The 27,971-nt window shown below is 50.3% G+C and overlaps 1 protein-coding gene across 2 annotated transcripts in view; it reads left to right on the forward strand.

Annotated features, from left to right (window-relative positions):
* The first annotated feature begins 8,637 nt into the window (after positions 1–8,637).
* Positions 8,638–27,971, forward strand: part of Hnf4a (hepatocyte nuclear factor 4 alpha) — a 36,042-nt gene continuing 16,708 nt past the window's right edge. For both annotated transcript variants that reach the window (XM_004669305.2, XM_004669306.2), the window contains exons 1-6: positions 8,638–8,813; positions 12,908–13,082; positions 14,452–14,546; positions 20,220–20,326; positions 21,223–21,378; positions 27,410–27,497. In XM_004669305.2, coding sequence (XP_004669362.1) covers positions 8,699–8,813; positions 12,908–13,082; positions 14,452–14,546; positions 20,220–20,326; positions 21,223–21,378; positions 27,410–27,497 — 736 coding nt within the window. In that variant the 5' untranslated portion in view covers positions 8,638–8,698. The remainder of the gene's footprint in view (positions 8,814–12,907; positions 13,083–14,451; positions 14,547–20,219; positions 20,327–21,222; positions 21,379–27,409; positions 27,498–27,971) is intronic.

Below are 27,971 nucleotides of genomic sequence, written 5' to 3' on the forward strand. Positions count from 1 at the left end.
AAAGGGAAGGATACGGGGCTAGGGATGTAGGTTGTTTGGTTGTCTAGCATGCCTGAAGCCCTGGGTTCAATCCCCAGGAATGTATAAACAAGCCTGGTTGTTCATGCCTTTAATCCTAGTGCTAGGGAGGTGTATATAAAAGGATGAGAGTTCAAGGTCTGTGGCACACAGTTTGTAATCCCAATGCTGGGGAAGCAGAGACAAGAGGACACTCAAGACTTGCTGGCTAGGTCGTCTAGCAAAACCACTAAGCTCCACGTTCAGTGAGAGACTGTCTCAAAAAAAAAATATATATATATATATGTATATATATATATATGTATGTATATATGCACAATTGAGGAAGATAGCTAACATCAACTTCTGCAGAGATGTGAATGTGCATACAACATGCATCCATGCACAGCACACACATACACATGCGAAAGAGAGAGAGAATTGAGGTGGTCTATAGAGACAGGGTCCTTGCCTCTGTGTGAGCTCCTAGCCCAGTGGCCAGCAGCTATGTAGGGACCATCTCTCCTTCCCTCTTTTTTTTTTCTTTTTTAGTTCTTTTTCTTTTTTCTTTTTCTTTATTTGAGAGCAACAGACGGGCAGAGAGAGAAAGAGGCAGAGAGAGAGAGAGAATGGGCACACCAGGGCTTCCAGCCACTACAAACCAACTCCAGATGCGTGCGCCACCTTGTGCATCTGGCTTACGTGGGACCTGGGGAATCAAGCCTCAAACTGTAGTTTGTAAGCTACACAGGCAAGTGCTTAACCGCTAAGCCATCTTTCCAGCCCATCCTTCCCTCTTTTTTAAAAAATACTTTATTTAGCTGGGCATGATGGCACACACCTTTAATCCCATGACTCAGGAGGAAAGGTAGGAGGATCTCCTAGAGTTAAAGGCCACCCTGAGGGCTGGAGAGATGGCTTAGCGGTTAAGCGCTTGCCTGTGAAGCCTAAGGACCCCGGTTCGAGGCTCGGTTCCCCAGGTCTCACGTTAGCCAGATGTACAAGGGGGCGCATGCGTCTGGAGTTCGTTTGCAGTGGTTGGAAGCCCTGGCGCGCCCATTCTCTCTCTCTCCCTCTATCTGTCTTTCTCTCTGTGTCTGTCGCTCTCAAATAAATAAATAAATAAATAAATACGCCACCCTGAGACTACATAGTGAATTCCAGGTCAGCCTGAGCTAAAATGAGATCATATCTAGAAAAGACTATATATGTACATATATATATATTTGAGAGAGAGAGACAGAAAGAGGCAGATAGAGCGAAAGAAAGAACGGGCACACCAAGGCCTCCAGCCACTGCAAACGAACTCCAGATGCACATGCACGCACCACCTTGTGCATCTGGCTTTATGTGATTACTGGGGAATCAAACCTGGGTCCTTAGGCTTTGTAGGCAAGTGCCTTAACTGCTGAGCCATCTCTCCAGCCCTCTCCTTCCCTCTTCAGGGCTTTTATTTCCATCGGCAACACAAAGGAGCTGGGTCTCTGGCGAGTTCTGAGCCCCTGTCTTCTGGGGGCAGTTACTCCATGAGCTGGACCTGACAGCCCCACAGGAGGGGGCCAGAGGTAAGGGATAGCCCCGCCCAGATGGCTTTGAGGTCCCAGCTTGTTTGTAGTCGGGCTCACCCTCTAGGGGCTCGCAGAGCAGGGGTCCTGTTACCCAAATAGGATGTGGCCAGTGGCTCCAAGAATCTACAAGCAAAGCCGGGTGTGGTGGCGCACGCCTTTAATCCCAGCACTCGGGAGGCAGAGGTAGGAGGATCACCATGAGTCCGAGGCCGCCCTGAGACTACATAGTGAATTCCAGGTCAGCCTGGGCTACAGTGAGACCCTACCTAAAAAAAAAAAAAAAAAAAAAAAAAGTCTACAAGCAAGCACTATTGTACTCTATGGCTGCCTCTGGACATCTACCAAGGAGGGTCCCAGGACCCCCTAAGATATTAAAATCCATAGATTCTCATGAGCTTGATGGAAATGGGTGCAACATTTACATATGAGCCGCAGGCGCCCTCCACCACTTTGAATCATCTCTAGAGTTTGTAGTTTGCCCAGTAGCATGTGAATACTATGGAACGTGTAGTTGTTATACTACCTGGGGACCAATGAAAAGAAAGAACAAATTAGGCACAGCGGTGCCAAAATGTAGTCTCCACCACACTAAGGAGGTTGAGGCAAGAGGAGCGCTTGAGCTCGGAGTTGAGGACCAACAAGAATCCATCTCATGGCTTAGCGGTTAAGCGCTTGCCTGTGAAATCTAAGGACCCCGGTTCAAGGCTCAATTCTCCAGGACCCACGTCAGCCAGATGCACAAGGGGGCGCATGCGTCTGGAGTTCGTTGCAGTGGCCGGAAGCCCTGGCGCGCCCATTCTCTCTCTCTCTCTCTCTCTCTCTCTCTCCCTCTGCCTCTTTCTCTCTCTGTCTCTTTCTCTCTCTGTCTGTCGCTCTCAAATAAATAAATAAAAATAAACAAACAATTTTAAAAAACCCTGAAAAAAGAATCCATCTCAAAGAGATAAATAAGTAAATAAATTAATTAATAAATAGCCCCACTGGTACATGTTCAGTGCACACACACATTTCTTCTCCTTTTTTTTTGGTTTATCAAGGTAGGGTCTCACTCTAGCCCAGGCTGATCTGGAATTCACTATGTAATCTTAAGGTGGCCTCAAACTCACGGTTATCCACCTACCTCTACCAAGTGCTGGGATTAAAGGCATGTGCCACCACACCCAGCTCCTTCTTTTTTTTAATATTTTATTTTTATTTATTTATTTGAGAGAGAGAGAAAGAGATACAGAAATAGGCGGGGGGCTGGAGAGATGGCTTAACAGTTAAGCACTTGCCTGTGAAGCCTAAGGACCCCGGTTCAAGGCTCGATTCCCCATGACCCACGTTAGCTAGATGTACAAGGGGGTGCACATGTCTGGAGTTCATTTGCAGTGGCTGGAGGCCCTGGTGCATCCATTCTCTCTATACATATATCTGCCTCTTTCTCTCTCTGTCTGTCACTCTCAAATAAATAAATAAAAATGAACAAAAAAATTAAAAAAAAAAAAAGAAATAGGCAGGTAGAGAGATAGAGAATGGGTGCACCAGGGCCTCTAGCCACTGCAAATGAACTCCAGATACGTTTCCCCCTTTGTGCATCTGGCTTACATGGGTCCTAAGAAGTCGAACCTGGGTCCTTTGGCTTTGCAGGCAAGTGCCTTAACCACTAAGCAATTTCTCCAGCCTTCCTCCTCCTTTAAACATTTATTTATTTATTTATTTGCAAGCAGAAGAGATAGAATGAGCATACTAGGGCCTCCAACCTTTGCAAAGGAACTCCAGACCCATGTACCGCTTTATGCATATGGCTTTACAGAGATCCTGTGGAATTGAACTCAGGTTGTTAGACTTCACAGGCAAGTTTCTTAACCCCTGAGCCACCTCTCTAGCTGCTTCTCCTCCTTTTCCTCATCTTCTTCCTCTTTCTCCTCTTCCTTCTTCCTCTTTTATCTTCTTTCTCTTTTTCTTCCCCATCCTTCCTTCCTTTTCACTCTTTTTCCTTTTTTTCCTTTTTTTTTAAATTTTTTTGTTCATTTTTATTTATTTATTTATTTGAGAGTGGCAGGTAGAGAAAGAGGCAGATAGAGAGAGAGAGAGAGAGAGAGAGAGAGAGAATGGGCACACCAGGGCCTCCAGCCACTGCAAATGAACTCCAGACACATGTGCACCCTTGTGCATCTGGCTAATGTGGGTCCTGGGGAATCGAACATAGAACTGGGGTCCTTAGGCTTCACGGGCAAGTGCTTAACTGCTAAGCCATCCCTCCAGCCCTCTCTTTTGGTTGTTTTTTTTTTTAATTTTTTTTGTTCATTTTTATTTATTTGAGAGTAACAGATAAAGAAGTAGATAGAGAAAGAGAGAGTATGGGCATGCCAGGGCTTCCAGCCACTGCAAACAAACTCCAGATGTGTGCGCCCTCTTGTGCATCTGGCTAACATGGGTCCTGGAGAATCGAGCCTCGAACCAGGGTCCTTAGGCTTCACAGGCATACACTTAACCACTAAGCCATCTGTCCAGCCCCTCTTTTAGTTTTTAAAGATAAGGTCTCACTCTAGCCCAGGCTGACCTGAAATTCACTATGTAGTCTCAGGGTGGCCTTGAATTCAGCGATCCTCCTACTTCTGCCTCCATGCTGAGATTAAAGGCTGGCTCTCTCTCTCTTTTTTTTTTTTAAGAGGATCTCATGTAGCCCAGGCTCACTTTGAACTCCTAATCCTCCACCCCTATCTCCCAAGTGCTTATACCATCATGCCCCACTCAGATACAATTTTCTCCCAATTTTTTTAAAAAATTTTTATTTATTTATTTGAGAGCAACAGACACAGAGAGAAAGACAGATAGAGGGAAAGAGAGAGAATGGGCACGCCAGGGCTTCCAGCCTCTGCAAACGAACTCCAGACACGTGCACCCCCTTGTGCATCTGGCTAACGTGGGACCTGGGGAACCGAGCCTCGAACCAGGGTCCTTAGGCTTCACAGGCAAGCGCTTAACCACTCAGCCATCTCTCCAGCCCCCAATTTTTTTTTTAATGGAAGATATCCCATGTTCTTTTTTTTTTTTTTTAATTTGAGAGTGACAGAGAGTAAGAGGCGGGGCGGGGGGGGGGGAGGGAATGGGCGTGCCAGGGCCTCCTGCCACTGCAAACGAACTCCAGATGTGTGCACCCGTTTGTGCATTGGGCTAACGTGGGTCCTGGGGAATCGAGCCTTGAACCAGGGCCCTTAGGCTTCTCAGACAAGTGCTTAACTGCTAGGCCATCTCTCCAGCCCCCAATTTTTTTTTTGTTGTTGTTGTTGTGTTTCAAGGTAGGGTCTCACTCTAGCCTAGGCTGACCTGGAATTCACTATGGAGTCTCAGGGTGGCCTCGAACAATCTTCCTACCTCTGCCTTCTGAGTGCTGGGACTAAAAGCATGCACCACCACGCCCAGCCTCCCAAATATTTCTGATCCGAGGTTACCATCTTTGGATGCAGAGCTTGTGGATAGAGAGGGCTGACTACACGTTGGTCACTTAATGCTCACAGCATACCTCCAAGGAAGGAGTCCACCTCATTTTCCTGGTGCTGAAAGCAAAACTGAAAGTGACAGAGCTTAAGGTCACAGAGCTTGGTAAACTGTGGTGCCTGGATTTTCATCCAGTTCTGTCTGATTTCACCATCTATAGTTTATGTCAGTGGCAGAAAACGTAGCTGAGAGCCTTTTAATAGCTCTCATTTAGTCTTCACACACACACATAAAAAAAATTACAAAGCTGGGCGTGGTGGCGCACGCCTTGAATCCCAGCACTCGGGAGGCAGAAGTAGGAGGATCGCCATGAGTTCAAGGCCAGCCTGAGACTACAGAGTGAATTCCAGGTCAGCCTGAGCTAGAGTGAGACCCTACCTTGAAAAAAATAACAACAACAAAAATTTTACAAATTTGGCCGATTTTATAGATAGGTAATGGACTCAAAATAACTTTCCCTAGGCCCCAGGGCCAATAGGACCCAAAGGTGTTGTGTCCTGTGTATGAAAGATGAGCGTTTGGAAGGTAGTCTAGAGTTGGCTGAAGATGGGGGAAAAAAACTCATGCATGGAACAAGTTATGCAACTTGCAGTCAATGAGTGGGTGGGCGTGCTAGAGAGCAGGTGGTGACATGTGTCTGGAATGCGCTTCGAGGACGGTCGTGCTTGCTGTGCCTGTGGTAGGGCCACGTATGACATGGTTTGTGTACCCAGTAGCTCTTTGGGTGAAGGCTGTCCCTGTGGCAGGTCTCGTCTGTACATGGTGTGTCCTGGCCAACCCTAGTGGATACAGACCTTATTTCATTGAATCTAAGTTGTCGTCTATAAAAAATAAAAACACCCATTGTTGTTTTTGTTACCTAATTAAACTCTGACTTGCCTATGACCATGTTCCACTTTTAGAAATGCGGCAGTGTCATTTACGGGGGAACAGACCTGGGTAGGAGGAAATAGAACGGATGAGTCGGCAGTAGCTGTGGGCAGCCAGACAGATGCCAGGGCCCTGGGGTCCGGCCTCGCCTCTCCACGGACTGAGAACTGCAGGTGAGGGGCTCAGAGGACAGTGTCGGCATTTGAAGTCAATTTCAGGCCTTTATGGAAGGAATCTAAGATGTGGGCTGGGGGGGGGGGGCTTTTCTTCCACCAGGCCCCCCCCCCCCGCAACCAAGAAACCACTAGGCCAGAATCTCCTCCGCTGCCGCCCACCCCCCTTTTTACAGGAAGGGAAACTGTTCTGGAAGAGATGGATTTAACACCATGTGAATGGTGACAGGGAGTTCCTAAACCCAGGTCCCCTGTCACCAAAGCCAGACTCTTTCATACCTTCCAGCAATTGCCCCTGTCACCTTGGCTCCCAGGGCTGAATAAACCAGAACAGGGTGGAGAAAGGACCTGGAAGGGTTGGAAGTAAATGTCCCTCTCAAAATGCATACACCCCTCTACTGCCCCTTACCCCTGCTCGATTCACCCACTCACTCACCCAACTCACACATGAGCCTCCTGTCCTCCAAGTCATTCACTTCCATTCGCTCACTCACTCATCCATCCATCTGCTCACTCTTCCATTCTCAGGCTGGGCTGTTGCCACCGGCCCTCTGCAGCGTCCTGCAGCTGGCAGAGCAGGCACCGAGGCCCCTAGGCCTTCAAAGTCTCCGCCCTAGCTCTCAGCCTTCCCTGCTTCCATTCACTTTCAAGCGTGGGAGCCTTGAAAGTGTCAGCAGCCAACACAGAGAGGTGCGACAGAGTTTTCAGGGCTCAAGGGGCGCGGCCTGCCAGGGCTCCTGCTCAAACCTCGAGCAGTGAAGCCAAACCCAGACCCTTCTTGAACACAGGGCTGCACGTTACTTACACGGGGCTACCCCTGTGAAGCCCACCTTGAAGGGAGGAGATATGCAGAGAGAGAGAGGGAGGGAGAAACGGGGTCGCAACATGGGGAGAAGGCAGAGGCATGATGGCGCCCTCCCTTAACCCCAGCACCAGGGAGGCAGAGGGAGGAGGATCACCATGAGTTTGAGGCCAGCCTGGGCTACAGAGTGAGTTCCAGATCGGTCTGGGCTAGAGCGAGACCCTGCTTCAAAATATCAAAATAAACAAATAAATAAAAACAAAGTGGGAAGAATTGGAGATGGTGGCACATGCTTGTCACACTAGGCACTCAGGAAGCTGAGAGCTGAGGCAGAAAGACTAAGACTCGAGGCCGGCGGGACACAGCAGGACAAACAAGGAGAGCAGAGGGGAGGAGGAAAGTGGGAGGAATGTTGGCCACGTGTGGTTTGGTGTTTGTCTTTCTTTCTTTCTTTCTCTCTCTCTCTCCCTGGTTTTTTTTTTTTTTTTTTGGTTTTTCGAGGTAGGGTCTCACTCTAGCCCAGGTTGACCCGGAATTCACTCTGTAGTCTCAGGCTGGCCTTGAACTCATGGTGATCCTCCTACGTCTGCCTCCCGAGTGCTGGGATTAACTTAAAGGCATGTGCCACAATGCCCCGCCCTAAATCATTTTTTTTTTTCTTATAGTTAGGATCTCGCTCTAGCCCAGGCTGACCTGGAATTCACTCTAGTCCCAGGCTGGCCTTGAACTCATGGCGATCCTCCTACCTCTGCCTCACGAGCGCTGGGATTGAAGGTGTGCACCACCACGCCTGGCATGGTGTTTTTCTTATATCATCTCATTTAATACCCAAACCACCTTTGGAAACTGAGTGTCTACTGATTGCTCAGAGAAGGAAACTGAGGCTTGGGATGGGAATCATTTACCCAACGTCACAATTAGCAGGTGGCAGGCGCCTGAATGTAAATCTGGGTCTGTGGGGTTGCAGACTTTGTCTGGGTCTGGTCTGGGAGGGGGTTGGGGGCTGGGGAGACAGGCAATGAAAGGGGGAATCAGTAATGGGAGTCTGGCCCAGCCAGAGCCATGGGGAGCCGTCGGGGCTGGTGGCGGCCACTGTCCGATCACCAGTAGCTGGGGAAGGGACCTAGAGGTGAATGCGGCCCTCCCAACCCTCTGGCCCTATCTGTATTGCTTCAGGTCAGGTGGGAAACCTGAAGAGATCTGGAAAGGGACTCCCAGAATGCCCAAGTGTGGGCCTGGGACTCTGCTTTTCAGCCCATGGGCCCAGGTGGCTTTGCCCTCTCAGAACATGGAGGTTAAAAGTCAGTGACTTAGGAAGTTGTTGAACCAGGGCATCTTGGAGGTAGCCTGATAGTGTCTGAGCATGTCAGCTAGAATGTCCAAGTGGAAAGGACATGGCTCAAAGGGGTGGCTGAGGCAGGGGTCCAAGGGATGCTGGTTGGTTTCAGTGCCTGCCTTGGAGAATTAGTATCTGAATTATTGGTGAGTTGGGGCCCCAACCGTTGTAATTAGCGCCCCAGGTGTCAGTCAGAAACCAACAAACAGCCAAATCCCTATGGCTCCGCCCAGCCTTTGCGGGGCAGCGGGGGCGATTAACCATTAACCCCCACCCCTCCCCGCGGAGCCTCCACCCTCCGCAGAGGCCCTGACGCCAGGCTGAGCCTCCCAGAGGACAGTTTGAAACGGGCAGGACAGCAGAGAAGAGACCTGGGAGGAGGCAGGGGGAGGGCGGGGCGGAGGCTCAGCCCCGGGGCTTGGGCTGGCATCCTGGGCAGGGCAGGGGGCTGAGGCGTGGGCAAGGGAGAATGCGCCTCTCCAAAACCCTCGTGGACATGGACATGGCCGACTACAGCGCCGCGCTGGACCCAGCCTACACCACCCTGGAGTTTGAGAATGTGCAGGTGTTGACCATGGGCAATGGTAGGTGGGGGCAGGCGTGTGCCCAGACACGGCAGCGGATCATTGGCAATGGACTTTGAGGTGGAAGGTGGAAGGTAGAAAATGGTAGGTTGGTTCCGTAGGCAGCTACAGGTGTGTTGGCAGATAAAGCAGATGGGCCCAGATAGAATGGCCAGAGGCATTGTGGGTGAAAAAGGCCCACAGAGGCAAATTTCCAACATTCTAAGTCAGCCCCTGAGACCTTAAAGCCTACCTGCTCTTCAGATCACTGGCACCAGGGATATGATGGTGTGCTAATTGGTGATAATTCAGTCCAACATGTCCCCCTCTTTAGCACCCACTGGGCCTAGGTGAAGAGCCTCTTCTGTCCTTGGAGACAGTGATTGGAATCATGACTGTATTTTAGTGTCTTTGGACTTTCTTTGGGGGACTGGAGTTCAGAGGAAATGCAATACTTAGGAAAGCTTTCTTAAGGAAAAGGTAAACGCGGCTTCGTATATGGTGTGTGTGTGTGTGTGTGTGTGTGTGTGTGTGTGTGTGTGTGTTTCCCTATGGGATCCCTGCTTTCCACGTAAGTATGCGGATGGGGCAGCAGACTGTACCACCAAACATGTCCTTGTAAACACATCTCTGTTGCTGCATTCCTTGGTGGAGTTTATGTCCTGGGTCCCTTCCCATCTGTGTGTGTTGGTTGAATGGGTCTGTGGTTGTGTCTTAGGGATGCCTGTGTTTGTCTGGCTGGTATATGTAAGCAAATGTGAGTATGTATGTACATGTGTGTGCATGTTTGTACACATGTGCTATGTATATGGGTCAGGGACCTAGTGTATTTGGTATATGGACATGTGTGTAGGCCCTGGCTTTCTACCTGGAGGTCCTGTGTGGCCTGTAGCGGGTATGCACGTCAGTACTTATGGTGCACGGTGCCCATGCTGGGGAGCAACCCTCTCTGAACTACATGATTATGTAGCTCTCTTATATGGGAAAATTTTGTTTGTTTTGCTGGTCTTGTTTGTTTTTTAAGACAGGCTCTCATCTTGTTTCTGAGGCTGGCCTCGAACTCAGTATAATCCTCCTGTCTCAGGTTCCTGGGTACTGGGGTTACACTGCAGGGCTTTTGATGTGGCTAAGAGATTCCTGTCAGCAACATGTCCATTTGTCTCAGAGAGGAGCTTGCTCCCCACGGGCATGTGTCACCCCAGGTTCATCCGTCAACTCTGACATCTCCGAGAGCCCATCTATAGGGGAATGAAGTTCTCTCCCAAGGAGGCTGGGAAGAGGGGGGGCATAGAGACCAGGGAATTCCTGGAGAGGGCACCTACTGGGTTCCAGACAAACCTCAGAGAGAGAGATGGCAAGCAGGCTCGGTCTGCCTTCAGGCTTCTGGCCAGGGTTACAGTTAGTGCCCAGGCCTGGGACGCCGTGGCCAGTGCAGCTAGACAGCAAAGGGCAACACTGGGGAGCCGTCCACAGTCAGCACCCTGCTGTCCACGTGCCTTGCCACCTTGGGCATACCACCTTTTCTCTGTGTCTCTCCAAATGGACTTCTTTATCCCAAACTATTGGCCAGTGGCCTTTAGAAGGACTGGGGATCATGGGAGGGGCTCAAGGGGAAACAAGGCAGAAAGGGCAAACAAGTTACTGCTGTACTGGGGTGGTGTCATATGACCCCCACGAGGACCATACATCCTGTCACACTCTTGGCCACTCTATGGCTCCTTCAGTCGCCCAGGAATGTGGTGCTCCTGTGGCAATGGTCGAGCTCTTGGCCACATGCCCTAGAGACATGTCAGTTACCTCCAGCTCTGGAAAGACTTTGTATCCTCGGCCTCAGTTTATTTATCTATACAATGGGCATACACAGTAGCACTTACCTCCCAGACTAGCCAGAGGAGAAGTAACAAAAGGTTCCTGAGTGTCTGGTACTGGCCCCCATGTGGGTGGTTTCCAGGATTCTCGGTGCATGTGCAGGAAAGCTCTGAATGCCCTTCTAGAGTCCGCACTGCTCTGGAAGATGAGGCTGAACTCTGAAGTGTTTGCCGATGGCTAGAAGGCTCCAGAAGTATGTCCTTCTGCTCCCACCTCCAGCTCAGAAGCAGCCAGATACCCCAGTCGGGGCAGTGTGGCCAGAACAGTCCAGTACACCACACCATAAACCCTAACCCCGGCCCTTCTGCTTGGCAATAGTATGATGGTGGTGAACATGTCCTCTCTGAGCCTCAGTGTCCTCACCTGGAAAGTAGGGATGTCCCTGTGACCTCAAGGGGTGGTGATCTACCTGACTGTCCCAGGAAGGGTGGGGGGACACTCCTTGTCAGTTTCTACTCGAGTTGCGGGGTCAGCTCTCACCGGGGGTCGGGTAGAAGGGAGGCTGAGGGAGAAAGGGCACTGAGGAAGCTTAACAATTACCCCCGTCTCGGGAATAATTCACCAGCTGGAGGGGCACTCGGGAGCGCTAGGAAGGGTTCAGCCAGGAGACAGCAGAGCTGAGACGCGAAGTGTCTTCTTGTCACCTGCCTCAAGGCTTCTCTCCCACAGAGAAGCGCTTGGTTCAGAGACACAGATCTCGAGCTGACTGCCAAGTATGTCCTGAGAGTAGCCCGGATGCTTGCTGTGCTCCCTGTCTTACAAGTAGGGAAACAGAGGCATGGAGTAAGTTCACACAGCCAGCATCAAACAACCAGTGGGGCCCAGCCAGGCTTCAGTCCCGTATCACAGGGCTTCCAAGTCCGTGGCCCTAGCTCCAACGTGATGGCTTTCTCCAGTTTGTGACAGGACATTCCCTTAGGAATTCAAGGTCAGATGCAGGGAGAAATATGTATATGTATTGCATCACATAATTTATCATCTGTGAAGGCTTTATCTGTGATGTGCTTATAAAAAGAGAGAGAGAGAGAGAGAGAGAGAGAGAAGCCAACTGCTGACCTTTTATTTTATTTTATTTGGTTTGTCAAGGTAGGGTCTCACCCTAGCCCAGGCTGACCTGGAATTCACTATGTTGTGTCAGGCAGGCCTCAAACTCACAACAGTCCTCCTACCTCAGCCTCCCAAGTGCTGGTATTAAAGGTGTGTGCCACCATGCCCAGCCATTTTTTTAAATAAATCTGAAAACAATCAGAGCCGTTGAACTGTTCCCTTTTGTAGTTAGGGAAACTGAGGCTAGGGAAAGAAGCTCACCTAAGGTCACAGGCAAGTTAGGAGCAGGGAGCATCAGCACTAGGGCCCAGGACCCTTGGCACCTAATCCCACCTCTTCTTTGCCAGTGATCTCCTGGCATTCATGCAGGGTGGAAGCTGTTGGCCATGGGGCAGGAGATTGCCAGCACCTGCCCCCACACCCACCTGAAGCAAAGGAGAGAATTGTCAGTTTCTACTCGAGTTGTGGGGTCAGCTCTCATTGTAGGTCTTCCCACTCCTCCCCCACCCTGGGAGAGTCTGGAGGGGAGTCTGGGGAGCAAGCTGAGCTCCATCCAGACCTATATAGCCTGGGGAGGAAAAGGGAAGGGGCCTGGATTGGGAGAGGCTGGAGGAGTAATTTGTCCCATCCACAGCCCAAAGTAGGGGTCTTTAAATTTTTTTTATCATTATTTATTAGATACAGAGGGAAGGAGAGAGAGAGAGAGAATGGGCGCACCAAGGCCTCTAGCCACTGCAAACGAACTCTAAATGCATGTGCCATGATGAGCATCTGGCTAATGTGGGACCTGGAGAATCGAACCTGGGTCCTTAGGCTTCACAGGCAAGCGCCTTAACCTCTAAGCCATCTCTCCAGCCCCAAAGTAGGAGTCTTTAAATTTTGACCATGCCTAGGAGGTGGCCAGGTACTCATTCCTTCCTGAGAAAGCTGGGGTTAGTGGCTTCCTGCCGCCAGGGAAAAAGCAGGCCCTCACAGATGTCCTGAAGGCCAGTGACACAACCAGCTTGGATTTAGAGATACAAAACAGAGTTTCCAAAAGGCCAAGTGACACAGAGGGGAGAGGGATGGAGAGAGGAGCTAGTGGGTCTGGCCGATTTGGCTGAAGCCAAAGCCCCGGAGAGCTCCCCTCCCCCACCAAGCCCCAGGTTTGTTGCTGACTCTGCCCTTCCTGGGTCCTCACTTCTTCTCTTCTGGCGCAGACACATCCCCATCAGAAGGCACCAACCTCAACGCACCCAACAGCCTGGGTGTCAGTGCCCTGTGTGCCATCTGTGGGGATCGGGCCACGGGCAAGCACTATGGTGCCTCAAGTTGTGACGGCTGCAAGGGTTTCTTCCGAAGAAGCGTGAGGAAGAACCACATGTACTCCTGCAGGTGAGGAGCGCAGGCAGGCACGGCCCACGTCTCCCAGGGCCCACCTGCTCCCAGAAGGGCTCTCTGTGAAGCCCCTGAATTCCCAGGCCTTTAAGGCTTTCTTCTTTCTCAGGCCCTGTGGGTCTAGTCACTACTCTTCCTCCAGTTGCCTTCGTTTCCTGAAACATGCAGAAGATTGGCCCCGTCCACCTACGGTAGTGGCTTCCCAAGAGCTTTGAAGGTGCCTCTTTCAAAAGCATCCCCCACTTGGGACAATCACAATAAAATAATTGCCAGCGGTGACTGACTGAGCACTTGCTATGCGCAGGTACTGTGCCTGTATTATGTCCATTGTCACCTGCCAACACCCCATTTGAGGGGTGTTTCACAGTTGGCATTCCCATTTTGTAGATTAGAGCGCTGTGGCTTTGAAGGCTCAAAGTTGCCTGAGGTCATACAGCTTGAATGATGAAGCCAGGGTTGATCTTTCCACATGGTCACACCTGCCTTTACCTCTGTGGGCCAAGTACCAACCCTAAGTCACAATTAGTAGCCTCCTATAGACTCTGGGGTCTCACAGATCCCTGGTCCTCAAGAGACAGATTCCCAAGCCGAGCATGGTGGCTCACACCTGTAATCCTACCACTTGATAGGCTGACGTTGCAGTATCATTGTGAGTTCAAGGCCAGCCTGAGCTACAGAGAGAGCTTCAGATAAGCCTGGGCTATAGTGAGACCTTGCCTCATAAAAAGAGAGAGACAGAGGGCTGGAGAGAAGGCTCAGCAGTTAAGGTATTTGTTTTCATAACCTAATGACCTGAGTTCAGTTCCCTAGGACCCACATAAAGCCCACTGCACAAGGTGGTTCATGTATCTGGAGTTCCTTTGCAGGGGCTAGAGGCCCTGGTGTGCCCATTCTCTCTCTGCTTACAAATAAATAAATAAAAATATTTAAGAAACATTTACAAGAGGCAGAGAGAAGCCAGGCGTGGTGGCACATGCCTTTAATCCCAGCACTCAGGAGGCAGAGATAGGAGGATCGCTGTAAATTCGAGGCCAGTTTGAGACTACATAGTGAATTCCAGGACAGCCTGGGCTACAGCAAGACCCTACCTTGAAAAATAAAAAAGGAAAGAGAGAGAACAAGCCTCAAGTTTCCTGCCAACCAGCAAAGTGACCGAGGCCACATGTTACCCCTCTGAGCCTCAGTTTCCCCATGTTCAGTAAAACAGGTTGGACTTTCAGAGTCCATAGCTCCCTCCAGCTCCTGTCAGCTGAGATGAGAACTCCTGGGATACATAGATGGAACAGGAGTCTAGGGGGGGCTGGTGGATTTTGTCCTAAGTGAGGGAGACTGTGTCTTCTCCAAGTAACCGTGCAGCCCTCTGCAGATTCAGCCGGCAGTGCGTGGTGGACAAGGACAAGAGGAACCAGTGTCGCTACTGCAGGCTCAAGAAGTGCTTCCGGGCTGGCATGAAGAAGGAAGGTGAGCCCCGCACCTCCCTGCACCCCGGCTCCAGCCTACCGTCATTTACAACTGCAGCCACACTTTATGACTTGGTGACAGGTCCCAGGGTGACCGGCTAATGGCTGAGAGGCGGGAGGGCCTGGAAATCTGACCGCAGGGAGCGGCTGGGCTTGGTCCTTGAGAAAGATTCAGAGATAAGTTTCCACTCGGTGACTTTGGCTTACAGCAACTGCCACCAGGCCTGCCTGGGCCACCGTGAGACGTGGGTGCTTTGGCTCAGCAGAATACTTATAGCTTTTAGAAAAGGGTAGAGCATGGCATGGCCAACATCCAAGTCCCTACCCTCCAGACGTCATACACATGAACAGTGATGGGGGACCCTATTCCTGGGCTTCCTGTCCAAGGACAAGCACCCCAACCCCCCAAGTCCTCATTCTTAGGCACCAGATGGTCCCCAGAGTTCCTTCTTCTAGATAATGGGAGCAAGGCCCCAGGCCCATCCTGGCTGGAGGAGGATGGGAAGAGGAGAACACGCATCCTTTAAATCTCTCTGGGACTCCTTTCCCGCTGCCAGTAGATAATGGAACCGTGAGCTGACTCTGTCCCCGTGCCAAAGCTCTCTTTACCTCCATCACAGCTCAGTGCAGCTGGAACAATAACTGTCTCCCTTCCCATGGTTGGGGGAACTGAGGCCCACCGCAGCCGATCAACTTGCTGTGGTCAGTGAGCGAGCGGAGGTCGCAGCCTGAGCTCCGTGCTGTTTGGACAGCGCCTCGGCACTCCTTCACTGACCCCTCAGACCCAGGCACACTGCAGACGTGTCTTCCAGGGTAGAGATGTTGCCAGGCCCATGTAAGGCTCTAGGGTTTATCTCTGGCACTGCTGAAAAATAGTTCGTTTTCCACACTCAGGTTCACACGCAGAAATCTTTTACATGCTTTTCTAAATACCCATTTTTTTCTCTTCCTTTTTTCAGTTCACTTTTCCCAACTTTTCCCCTGACTTTCCCTTCCAGCCACATTGTGCTATTCTTTTTTCTTTTGACAGAGAGAGAGAGAGAGAGAGAGAGAGAGAGAGAGAGAGAATGGGCGCTCCAGGGCCTCCAGCCACTGCAAACAAACTCCAGATGTGTGTGACCCCTGGTGCATCTGGCTAACGAGGGTCCAGGGGAATCGAACCAGGGTCCTTTGGCTTTGCAGGCAAACACCTTAACAACTAAGCCATCCCTCCAGCCCCACGTTTTGCTATTCTTACCAGCTCTTCCTTCAGCCTAGTCCTACACATATAGATACACACACACACACACACACACATACATCATCACTACCACCACCACCAAAGCAAGAGCCTGGCACCCAACCTACCCTGGGCCACATGAGAAAGGGGGCAAGCTAACCATGGCAGCCTTCCTGCCCAGTCTTTGCCTACCCACCTGGCTGAGCTTGTTTTCCCTGCCTGACCCTCAAAAGTGCCTTCTGTGCGTCATCCCCACGTTGACTTAGTGGGAAATCAAGAGAAGAGCTCTGGTGGGAAAGCAGTGCTCAACCATTCTGCTCCAAACACTACATTCTAGCTAGCGGATGGGCTTTGTCAAAGGGTCCACAGTCCCCTCTTCTCCCGTTTCTTCCAATGGGGAGTGAGGCTCTGTGGATGATTCTCGCCTCCTCAACAAGGAACACTTTGTGGGGTGAGCAATGCAATGAACAGTGTTATGTATGTATGTATGCACATCTGAAACAAGGCTGACTATATCTAAGGTTGTCATGTGCTATGGTGGTTTTGTTATCCCAGAAGCACAATGGCTGTCGAGAGGGTATAGTGTTGGAGAATGAGTGTCTCCTACACAAATAGCAGATGGGGGGGGGGGCACTGAGGAGATGGCTTAGTAGTTAAGGAACTTGCCTGTGAAGCCTAAGGACCCAGGTTCAATTCCCTAGTACCCCCCAGAAAGCCAGATGCACAAGGTGGTGTATGTGTCTGGAGTTCGTTTGCAGTGGCTAGAGTCCCTGGCATGCCCATTTTCTCTCTTTCTCTCTCTCTCTCATTCTCCTTCCCTCCCTCTTTCTCAAATAAATAAATAAAAATACAATATTTTTTAAAATTAGCAGGTGGGAAAGGGGTGGGTATCTCCTCTGAGCAGATGGCTATCTATCCTGCTTGAGTCCTTGTGTTATGTCTTTTGTTCATCCGTTAACATTTCTGCATGAACGTGTGGGAAGTTTCCGGTCCCTCTGGGCTCTAGTTTCCCCCTCTGTAAGGCAAGGAGTGTAGGGCAATGATCCCCAGAACCAGCAACCCTAGCCCTTGGAAGGACACACCCCCACCCCAGCCTTAGCGCAGCCTTGAAAGGGACTGCTTGTTTCTTGGACCAGGAAATAGACTTTCTGGCTGGAAGATGGGAAAATCACTGATGACAAATATCATGGGCCAGTAAATGCTTGTGTCTATAACCAGGTTATTGGGAGATCATGATATATGCTTGGTTACTTTGAGAATGGGTCAGGAGAACAAAGTGTTCTAGGCCAAGGCGGGCAAACCCTGGAAAGGCAGGACATTTCTAGCTCTGCCTGAGTCTTCCAGTCCCCAGCAGCCCTCCCCAGACTCACGAGAGACATCCACCAGGAGAATGGAGGCAAGTTTTCATTTCTTTCCCTTTCAAACTCTGTGGAAGGTGGATTTAGGGACCGAAACCCTAAAGTCCTTGAAGATCAGGAAGTGTGAGCTATAAATACATCGTTTATAGACCAGCTAAGTTTAAAGGAAGTCACCAAATCTACCCTACTCCCAGTGTTGGGAAACTGAGGCAAGAAACATGATGTGATGGGTCAGGGTTGGAGTTGAGGTTCTATCCTTACTTTTTAAATATATATTTCATTTATTTATTTGAGAGGGAGAAAGAGGCAGAGAGAGAGAATGGGTGCGGCCAGGGCCTCTAGCCACTGCAAACAAACTCCAGATGCATGCACCCCCTTGTGCATCTGGCTTATGTGGGTCCTGGAGAATTGAACTGGGATCCTTCGGCTTTGCAAGTAAGTACCTTAACCACTAAGCCATCTCTTGAGCCCAGAGTTGAGGTTCTAGAACTCAGGCTCATCAAAACCAAGCAGATGACAAGTTCTGGGGGGGGGGGCAGGAATTTGGAGTGATCCGTTTGGTCTTAGATCCTGAAATTTCCTGTCACCTTCAGGGAAGCACTCCAAATCTTACAGGGTCATGAGTCCTGGTGGAAAGATGCACCATATTGGCTAGAAGGATTTCTATGAAGTGACAGAGACGGGGGGGGGGGGGACACACAGAGCAAACAACCAGCAGTAATTCTGTCCTAAACCATTCCTTCCTATAACTGGGTCCAAGGAAAGGGACACCAGCCTGACCTTGGCTCTCATGCCCAAGATAAATGTCCAGCCCCTGGCACCAGAAAACAGGACCAGTAGGTACTGAAAGGTCCACGGCTATCCCATAGGACCTGCCTCACCAGCTTGGAGCTCAGCCCCCAGGCCAAACCCGAAGCTCTCTCTAGGAAGACAGACTCATGTCTGCTCCTCCTCTGCCCTGTCGGTTAATATTCAATGGAAGTTACATTAGGTCCCCGACCCTGCTAATACTGCGCAAACATTGGGAAAACATCATTCCGTGACTGAGCTCGCACCGGGGCTGATAAGGCGACTAACCTGGAGCGGCTCTGGAGGCAGCTGCTGACAGCAGCCTTCCATTCTGCCCGGGGCAGGCCAGCCAGCCAGGGGTGCTGGGGCCCAGCCGGCGCTACAGAGGAACTTCCGCACCTCCGGGTCTCTGTTGTGCCCACTAACCTGTGGGCTCGTGAATTTCTGAGACAGAGTCTCACTCTTTCGGTCAGACCCAGAACTCACTCCGTAACCCAAGGTGGCCTAGCCCTCTGCCTTACATAGATTCCCAAGTGCTGGGATGACCACACCCAGCTCTGGGGCTGGTCTTAATAATTCTCAGGTTTCCCCAGCCTGAAATCCAGAGGCAGTTGAACTGTGCTCTGAAATGAGGGCCGGGGCTGGAGAAATGGTTTAGAGGTTAAGGCACTTGCCTGAGAAGCCTAAGGACCCAGGTTTGACTCCCCAGGACCCACGTAAGCCAGGTGCACATGGTGGCGTGTACATCTGGAGTTTGATTACAGTGGCTGGGGCCCTGGCACACCCATTCACCCCCCCATAAGCTAACTAATTAATTTAAAAACTGACATGGGGGCTGATGAGTGCTGTCTCATCCAGGGCCTTCTGTCCCTCACTCCACAAATATTTTATTGAGGACCTACTGTGTGCCAGGCTGGGTTCTACGTGCCAGGGTAACAGTGAACAAAAGGAATCAAATGTTGGTCTTTTGGAGCTTTCCTCTTCAGGGAGACAGCTCCTAAATAAATAAGCCAATCATGCTGCAGTACAGTGCCTTATAAATTAGGAAGATGGAGACAGAGACTGAGGGACAGAATGCTGTATCAGAGAGGGTACCAGAGAAGCTGACATTTTATTTCATTTAAAATAATTTATTATTTGCAAGGAGAGAGAGAGAATAGGTGTACCAAGGTCTCCTGCCACTGCAAAAGAACTCCAGATGCATGTAGCACTTTGTGCATCCGGCTTTATGTGCGTACTAAGAAATCAAACACAGGCCATCGGGCTTTGCAAGCAAGTGATTTTAACCGCTGAGCCATCTCTCCAGCCCAAAGTTGACATTTTAATAGAGATGTGAATAAAGCTGTGTCAGCAAGGGAATTCTAGGCAGTGGAGACAGCGGGGAAGCAAAGGCATGGAGCTTGTGGGTGGCCTGCGTGGGTGTTCAGAGGTGCTCAGAGAGTGACAGACAGAATGAGAAAGAGCTAGATCAGAGCAGTACAGGGAGGTGAGAGAGGAGAGGCCGTCCCAAGGAGCTGAGTGACAGCCAGGCGTCAGTTCTGAACAGTGGCAGGATGTGAGTAGAGGGATCCTTGTGGCTTCTGAGAGAGCTCAGCTTGGAGGGGTGAGGCCAGGAACCTCAGGACTTCTAGGAAGTCCTAGTCCAGACCATGGGAGAGCTGTGGGCTACACTGGATGAGGGTTATCTACAGTATGTCAGTGTAGATAAATGAGGGCTAGAGAGAGGCCACAGCCCATCCCAGAGATGAGAGGGAATATAGGAAGTGAGTTAAGGTGCAGGGAAGCTTTGGGTGGGGAAGCAGCAGCCTGGGAGACGGGCACAAAGTAAGTTGTAAACTCCAGACAGGAGCCCAAGGTCTCTGTAGTCTCGCCCACCCTCCTTTCCCTTGAGCAAAGCCTCCTTCAATGGGAAAGTCCCCTGGACTCCCAGAGACAGGTGGCCCAGTAGACTTGGGTCTGACTTAGCTGGGGGCTCGTGGTGGGCTAGTGTGCCAAGGACCCAAGGAGAGCGAGGCCTCGGATCCCTGTGTGAGCTCTGGAGAGCTCCCTGCGTGGCACGGAGGGAGGTCGCGTCTGCCCTGCTATCAGAGGTTAGAACACGGGGCTCCTTGCCTGTGGACAGGCCGAGCTGGGCTCTGACCTTGGGGGGCGGGGGGAGGTTCCCCCACCCAAGCTGTTTCCTTCACACTGGGTCCCCACCCTCTGGGTTGAGCTGTCTCCTCCTACATGACCCCCATGCCTTAGAGGTCTCAGGACATCACATTCCTCCCTTCTCTGCTCCTCCTCATTTCTCTCTGCCTCCTCATAGCCGTCCAAAACGAGCGGGACCGGATCAGCACACGGAGGTCAAGCTATGAGGACAGCAGCCTGCCCTCCATCAATGCGCTCCTGCAGGCCGAGGTCTTGTCCCAACAGGTACTGGGGATGCCGTCCACTTGCCCAGACTCCCCTATACTTCCTGGGCAATCACTTCTACCTCCACCCACTCCATCACAAGACCTGGAGCCCCAGATAAAAAGAGCCACAGATATAGAAAGGAGCCCAGCATGCTGGCGCACGTCTTTAATCCCAGCACTTGGGAGGCAGAGGTAGGAGGATCGCCATGAGTTCGAGGCCACTCTGAGACTACATACTGAAGTTCAGATCAGCCTGGGCTACAGCGAGACCCTACCTCAAAAAGCCAAAAAAAAGGAAAAACTATATTATAGAAAGGAAACTGAGTCCCGTGTCATACAGACAGAACTGGAGCCCAGATCTGGCATTCCGGGGCATGTTCTAGTTCAACTTACTAAGCAAGCAGGCCACTCTTGCTGGGGGCCTGAGAGCTATCCTACAAAACAGAGCGTTTTGACCAGGCATGGTGGCACATGCCTTTAATCCCGAGGTAGGAGGATCACCGTGAGTTTGAGATCACCTTGAAACTATAGAGTGAATTCCAGGTCAGCCTGGGCTAGAGGGAGATCCTACCTTGAAATAAAACCAAAAAAAATGAGCATTTTGTAGGACCCTGAAATAAAGTAGCATATGGTCTCAGCTACCCACTGGCTGTGTGACCTGAGGCAAGTGATAGCATCTCTGTGTGAGGTGAGGACAGAGTCAAGGAGACTCTGAAGACCTGGGTGATAAGGAGGCAGGCAAAGATCCCCTCATCTCTGAGTGCTCCCTGCTTTTTTGCTAACAAGCTCCCCCCCCCCCACCGCCCCCGAGAGCTGAAAGCCCACACAGTCCAGCCACTGCCAGACAGGGAGACTTTCCAGGGACAGGAAGTACAAGGAGGGCCCGCCACCCCAGCATTTCCTTGTCTCTGGCAGATCACCTCCCCCGTTTCTGGGATCAATGGTGACATTAGGGCAAAGAAGATCGCCAACATTGCCGACGTGTGTGAGTCCATGAAGGAGCAGTTGCTGGTTCTGGTGGAGTGGGCCAAGTACATCCCGGCTTTCTGTGAGCTCCCCTTGGACGACCAGGTAAGGATGCGTGTACACTGGAGGCGGTGGTGGACAGACGCTGGCCGCCAGGGTCCCTGTGCTGGCCCGCCACAGATAGAGAGCCTTGATTTGATTCAGTGAGCTACATAGCAACTCATGTATGCACAGAACTATTTAAATCACTCTCCAAATATTTTTTAAAATACTTTATTAATTTATTTGCAAGCAAAGAGAGACAGAGAAAGGGACTGAGAGAGAGAAAGGGAGACTTGGGATGCCAGGGCCTCTAGCCACTGCAAATGAACTCCAGATGCATGTGCCACTTTGTGCATCTGGCTTTATGTGGGTACTGGGAAATCGAACTCAGGTTGTTAGGCTTGTTAGGCTTTGCAAGCAAGTGCCTTAACCACAAAACCATATCTCCAGCCCTCTTCAAATACTTTTTAAACTTTTTATTTTTATTTTTCAAGGTAGGGCCTCACTCTAGCCCAGGCTGACCTGGAACTCTGTAGTTCCAGGCTGACAGTGAACTCATAGTGATTCTCCTAACAATGCCTTCCCCAAGCTTCCCCAAGTGTTGGCATTAAAGGTGTGTGCCACCATTCCCACCTTTTCTTTTCTTTTTATTTCTTTTCTTTTTTTTTCTTTTCTTTTTTTTTTTTTTTTTGGTTTTTCGAGGTAGCATTTCACTGTAGCTCAGGCTGACCTAGAATTCACTCTGTAGACTCAGGGTGACTTCAAACTCATGGCGATCCTCCTACCTCTGCCTCCCAAGAGCTGGGATTAAAGGTGTGCCCCACCATACCCAGCCATTCTCAACTTCATAAATATAGTGTGTGTGTGTGTGTGTGTGTGTGTATACCATGATCCTAATCCCTTTCCACCAACCTTCCTTTTCCCCCTCCCAAATCCTTATTCCACTCTGAATCTCTTCTTTCCAACTAGCCTCTCTACTGTTGTTTCTCTTTTTCTTTTATTTATTTATTTTTTGAGGGAAGTCTAACAGACTGCCTTTTTTTGAGAGAGAGAGAGAGAGTGACAGAGAGAGAACTGGCACGCACGACCTCCAGCTACTGCAATTGAACTCCAGATGCGTGTGCCCCTTGTGCACATGTGTGACCTTGTGCGCCTGTGTCACTGTGCGTCTGGCTTGCATGGGATCTGGGGAGTTGAACATGAGTCCTTAGGCTTCACAGACAAGCACCTTAACCACTAAGCCATCTCTTTTTCTATTTTGTCGAGGTAGCATCTCACTCTAGTCCAAGCTGGCCTGGAATTCACTATGTAGTCTCAGGCTGGCCTTAAACTCACAGAAATCGTCCTACCTCAGCCTCTTCTGAGTGCTGGGATTAAAGACATGCACCACTATGCCCAGTTCCCTTCTATTTTTTAAAAAATATTTTACTAATTTGTAAGCAGAGAGATAGAAATAATGGGTATACCAAAGCCTCTTGCCACTGCAAATTAACTCTAGATGCATGTGCCACTTTGTGCACCTGGCTTTACACAGGTACTGGGCAATTGAACCCAGGCCATCAGGTTTTGCAGGTGCCATTTCTCCATCCTCACTCTTCTATTTTAATGTCATTATTTTTTTTTATCACTCCACAAATATTAACTCACTTAGTCCCTCTAATGACTATGAGATAGTCACTATTCCCTTCTTATATGTAAGGAAAATGGGGCACCGAGAGGTCACATAACTTGCTTAATGTCACAAAGCCACTATCCAGCTAGGATTAGAACCGGCCAAAGTAGCTCCAAAGTCCAGGCTCCTATCCACTGCATCCCTCGGCTCTTCTGGAGGTGTGGACAGGGACCTGAGGCCAGGGATTTAGACTTAAGCTGTGATAACTCTAAGACTGGTTCCCTGGATGACCCTGTATAAATGTGCCTCAGTGCTCTGTGTCTCAATTTTCTTTTTCTTTTTTAATATATACATATTTTTTAGTTTTTATTTATTCATTTGAGAGATAGATAGATAAATAGATAGATAGATAGATAGATAGATAGATAGATAGATAGATAGATAGATAGAGACAGAATAGATAGAGACAGATAGAGACAGGGCCTTCAACCACTGCAAACAAACTTAAGACACATGCACCACTTTCTGTATCTGGCTTACATGGGTCCTGGGGAATCAAACCTGGGTCCTTTAGTTCCTCTAGCCCTTTTTCTTTTCTTTTTTTTTTAACATTTTTATTTTTATTTATTTATTTGAGAGAGAAAAAAAAATAAAGGCAGAGAGAGAATGGGCACACTAGCCACTGCAAATGAATTCCAGATGCATGCACCTCTTGTGAATCTGGCTTACATGGGTCCTGGAGAATCGAACTTGGGTCCTTTGGATTTGCAGGCAAGTGCCTTAACTGCTAAGCCACCTGAGGCTCAACTTTCTTATCTGCCAAGTAGGAATTATCCACTTCCCGGGACATTTTTGTTTGAGAAGACCAAGCTCATGCGATGAACATGTATAGCTGGACCACAGCTGGCCTCTCCAGTCTTAGTCTCTTCTTTGCAATTAAGGCAATGTTCAAGCCAACACTGCATCTATTTATTTATCCAAAGCACCTCCTCTATAATGCTGCAGCTGGCCCAGAGAGGGTAAGGGCTGGGCAGGGAGCCTGCATGTCTAGATGCTACATATAATGGCCCTCACACACACCTCCTTGGCCTCCACAGACACCTTTCCTGGCTTGGGCAAGTAGGGCTGGACCAGTCCGCTCTCCAGCATTGGGGGAAATGCCCAGGCCTCTGAGACTGACAGTGCATACAGCCACTGAAAGCTCTGAAGAAGTCTTGCAGTCAGAGAACTGCTCCTCTTTGCAGAATCCAGGCCTTCCCAGGTCTCTGTCCCACAGAGTCTCTTGAAACGCCTGTACGATGGCCGTAGGGTGCTCTAGGTCAACAGCGGCTTGGCCCCACTCCTCCTCATAAGACTCCAGCTGGGTCCCCCTGTGTGACAGTGATGGGGCTGCCCCTGCCGTCCCCCACTCCTCCTATACTCCTGCCCCCTGCTCCTCTGCTGGAGAGTCTGCATTAATGTTTAATCTCCCCCTGTTCTTTCTCAGGGGTTTAGCAGGGCAACAAGATACCCCCAAGCTGAGCAATTGTTAACCTCGATTTCCCACCCAAACCTTTCCTGGCTGGGGCTCAGAGCATTCTCCGAGGGCAGTGATGGGTAGCCAATAACATAGGCCAATCATTAACACCCCCTCCCCTCAGTCGAGCCGCCATGTCTGAGGGATGGACCTGGGAACCCCTGTGTGGTTCGTCAGGAGCTTGATGGGTAGTGCCACCTGGGAGGTTTGAGGACCTGGTCCTCCAAAGACCTCACATGTCTAGTCTGTTGACTGCTCCAAGAACCAGCTTCTAGGTTCACATGTTCCTTGTTCCGGACCTGGGTATCACCCAATAAGAGAATTGAGGCCTAGGAAGAGAAAGTGATTGGCCTATAGCCCAAAGCAAGTTGGCCACAGAGCTGGGATTGGAATCTGTCCTCTGTCCTGCAGTTTTGAGAGTCATGGGCTGGTAGATGGAGCTCCATGCAAAGCCTGCTGGTTAGGAGGTGTCTGGTCAAAGCGTGGCCTCTGCCTCCCTTCGTACTGGTTATGGAAAGTGGGTTCTCACCCACAAGGTTCCCCACTCTTCCTCTCTTTTGTTCTTCCTCACGGGTTCTGGCTATGTCAGGATAGAAGTGGTCATGACAGGAAGTCAGGACATGGGCTCAGGCATTCATTCCTTTACCCATTCTTTCCTTCATTCATTCAAACAGACCTACTGGATGCTTACACTAGACCAGGAATTTCCCTGCTGCGCCTTAGTGAGGCCTGCCCTGGCCCCATCTAACGCAGCCTCCTGGACCCATCGCTGGCACACAGCTTTTGCCTTCCTTCCTCTCCCTCTCTCCTTCCCTTCTCTCCTTCCCTCCTTCCTCTCCTCTTTCTCTCCCTCTCTCCCTCCCTTCTCCCTCTCTCCTTCCCTCCCTCCTCCCCATCTATCTCCCTTCTTCCCTCCTTCCCTTCCCCTCTCCTCTCCCTCTCTGTCCCTCCTTCACTCTCTCGTTCTTTTATTTTTTTTTTTAAGGTAGGGTCTCACTCTACTCAGACTGACCTGGAATTCACTATATAATCTTAGGGTGGCCTCGAACTCACGGTGACCCTCCTACCTCTGCCTCCTGAGTGCTGGGATTAAAGGTTGTGCCACCATGCCCAGCTCTTTCTCTTTCTACCTCTCTCCTCCATCTCTCTCCCTCCTTTCCTCTCCCTCCTCCTTCTTTCCCTCCCTCCTTCCTTTTCCTTCTCTCCCTTCTTCCTTCCCTCTCTCCCTCCCTCCCTCCCATGGTACCACCACCACCCTTAGCCTTGTTTTAAATCATCTGTGCTACCCCAGCCACACAGCCTGTGAATTCTATGAGATTAGAAACCTTGTTTCTCTTTTATTATTATTAGCATACAAAGAATTGAGTTTTAGGCAGAGGTAGGAGGATCGCCATGAGTTCGAGGCCATCCTGAGAGTTCCAGGTCAGTCTGGGCTAAAGTGAGACCCCTACCTCGAAAAATAAAAATAAAAAAAGAATTGTTTTAACATGGTTTTTGTCATACAAATTTTGTTTTCTGGTTTCCCTTGTCCCCTATCCTCCTTCCCCCTTGTGCCCTCCCCCCACCATAGCCTCCGCCGGCTTTTTACTTTTCTTTTTTGTCCCCACATCTTTCTAGTTGTCTACTGTCATATCTGCCACAGATCCCCCTTTTTTACGTACACACAGAAGACCTGTTGCTCTTTCCCACCACTGTGTCCCTATTGTCTAAACGGGCAGGCATGTAACATTGAATGCACAGCCTTCAGGACGGCACTTGAGCCCCCTAGCCCGGCTGCTCACCGAGCCTATAGACTCCCTTGCCCCCCCACACACATATCCCAGAAGCCACCAGCCGGCTGGGGTTTCTTCTAGCCCATCTTTGTACTCAAGCAAGTGCTAAGGCTGTTGGCCCAAAAGCACAGGCAATGTCTTCTTTTTTTTTTTTCTTTATTTTATTTTATTTATTTGAGAGCGACAGACACAGAGAGAAAGACAGATAGAGAGAGAGAGAGAGAATGGGCGCGCCAGGGCTTCCAGCCTCTGCAAACGAACTCCAGACGCGTGTGCCCCCTTGTGCATCTGGCTAATGTGGGACCTGGGGAACTGAGCCTCGAACCGGGGTCCTTAGGCTTCACAGGCAAGCACTTAACCACTAAGCCATCTCTCCAGCCCACAGGCAATGTCTTATGAGCCTGCTGGACCTGACCCCAGACCTCAGTCTTCACGGGCTGCTGGGTAGAGGCGGGCTTGGCAGCAGATCTCTTGCTATACTTGGCCCTTGGGGAGAGTCAGTTCCAAGAACCAACATCCACATCCAAGATCTTATGACACCCTCTTAGAATCCAAGAGTTTTAAAATGTCAGGTGGAGAGGAGCGGTGTGGACAGGTGCTGTGGAAATCTTCAGCACCAGTGGTCCCCCAGATTCAAGGGAACTTCTGAATCAGTTGGGAAGCTGGTTGTGTGCAGATCCCTGGGCCCACAGCACCCATACAGAATCAGAACCACCAGGCCTAAGAATCTGAGGTTCCATAAAGCATCTTTTTTATAATTCCTCACAGCTCACTTATGGGGAGGAATCTGGGAGCCATGGTTTTAGAACCCTGGAGGTTCTTTTGAGAAACTGTTGAAAGCCTCTTTGACCTATTTGACCTACAATCACCCCAGGCTCACAGATGAGGCCCGGGGGCAGCCGCTTGCCCAGAGTCGAAGCAGCTCAAGGGCAGAGAGAAGGGCGGCCCCCCCATCCCGGAGCGCGCCTCCTCTTTCCAGCTCTCTGCCGGAGCTTCTTCCTGCCTCTCATTCGGTCAGTTATGGCAGGAGGGTGGCAGGTTTATTGTGCTCCTGGCAGGGATTCGGGCCAGTAAAGGCAAAGAGGAACACGGAGCTGCCTTTCCAGGGTCACTGAGCTGGCTCGGCACAGCCTTCCTGGCAGCGGTGGGGGCGGGAGGGTTGCAGATGCCAGATCCGTCCCTTCTCTCTTCCAGGTGGCCTTGCTCAGAGCCCACGCTGGCGAGCACCTGCTGCTCGGAGCCACCAAGAGATCCATGGTATTCAAGGACGTGCTGCTCTTAGGTGAGGAGATGCCAACCCAGCCAGAGCTTGACGAGGTCCTGATGGGCATGGTGCACCCCCAAGTGAAGGATATCTCCATGCTGACATTCAGGGGCAAGGCAGGCAGATTGAGCACAGCCCCAGCCAGGCATAGTGGTGCAGGCTTGTAATCCTAACTTCTCAGGTGGCAGAGAGAGGGTCACAAGGGCAAGTCATGCCTGGGGCTACATAGTGAATTTGAGATCAGCCTTAAAAACTTATATGACTTGATTTCCAACTAACTAACATTAAAAAAAAATTTTTTTTGAGATAGGATTTCACTCTAGCCCAGGCTGACCTGGAATTCACTATGTAGTCTCAGAGTGCCCTTGAACTCAAAGTGATCCTCCTACCTCTGCCTCCCGAGTACTGGGATTAAAGGTATACACCACTATGCCTGGCTAAAAAACATTTTTTTGTTGTTCATTTTTATTTATTTATGTGAGAGTGATAGAG

Source organism: Jaculus jaculus, chromosome 8 (assembly GCF_020740685.1).
Source record: "Jaculus jaculus isolate mJacJac1 chromosome 8, mJacJac1.mat.Y.cur, whole genome shotgun sequence".
Lineage (NCBI taxonomy): Eukaryota > Metazoa > Chordata > Mammalia > Rodentia > Dipodidae > Jaculus > Jaculus jaculus.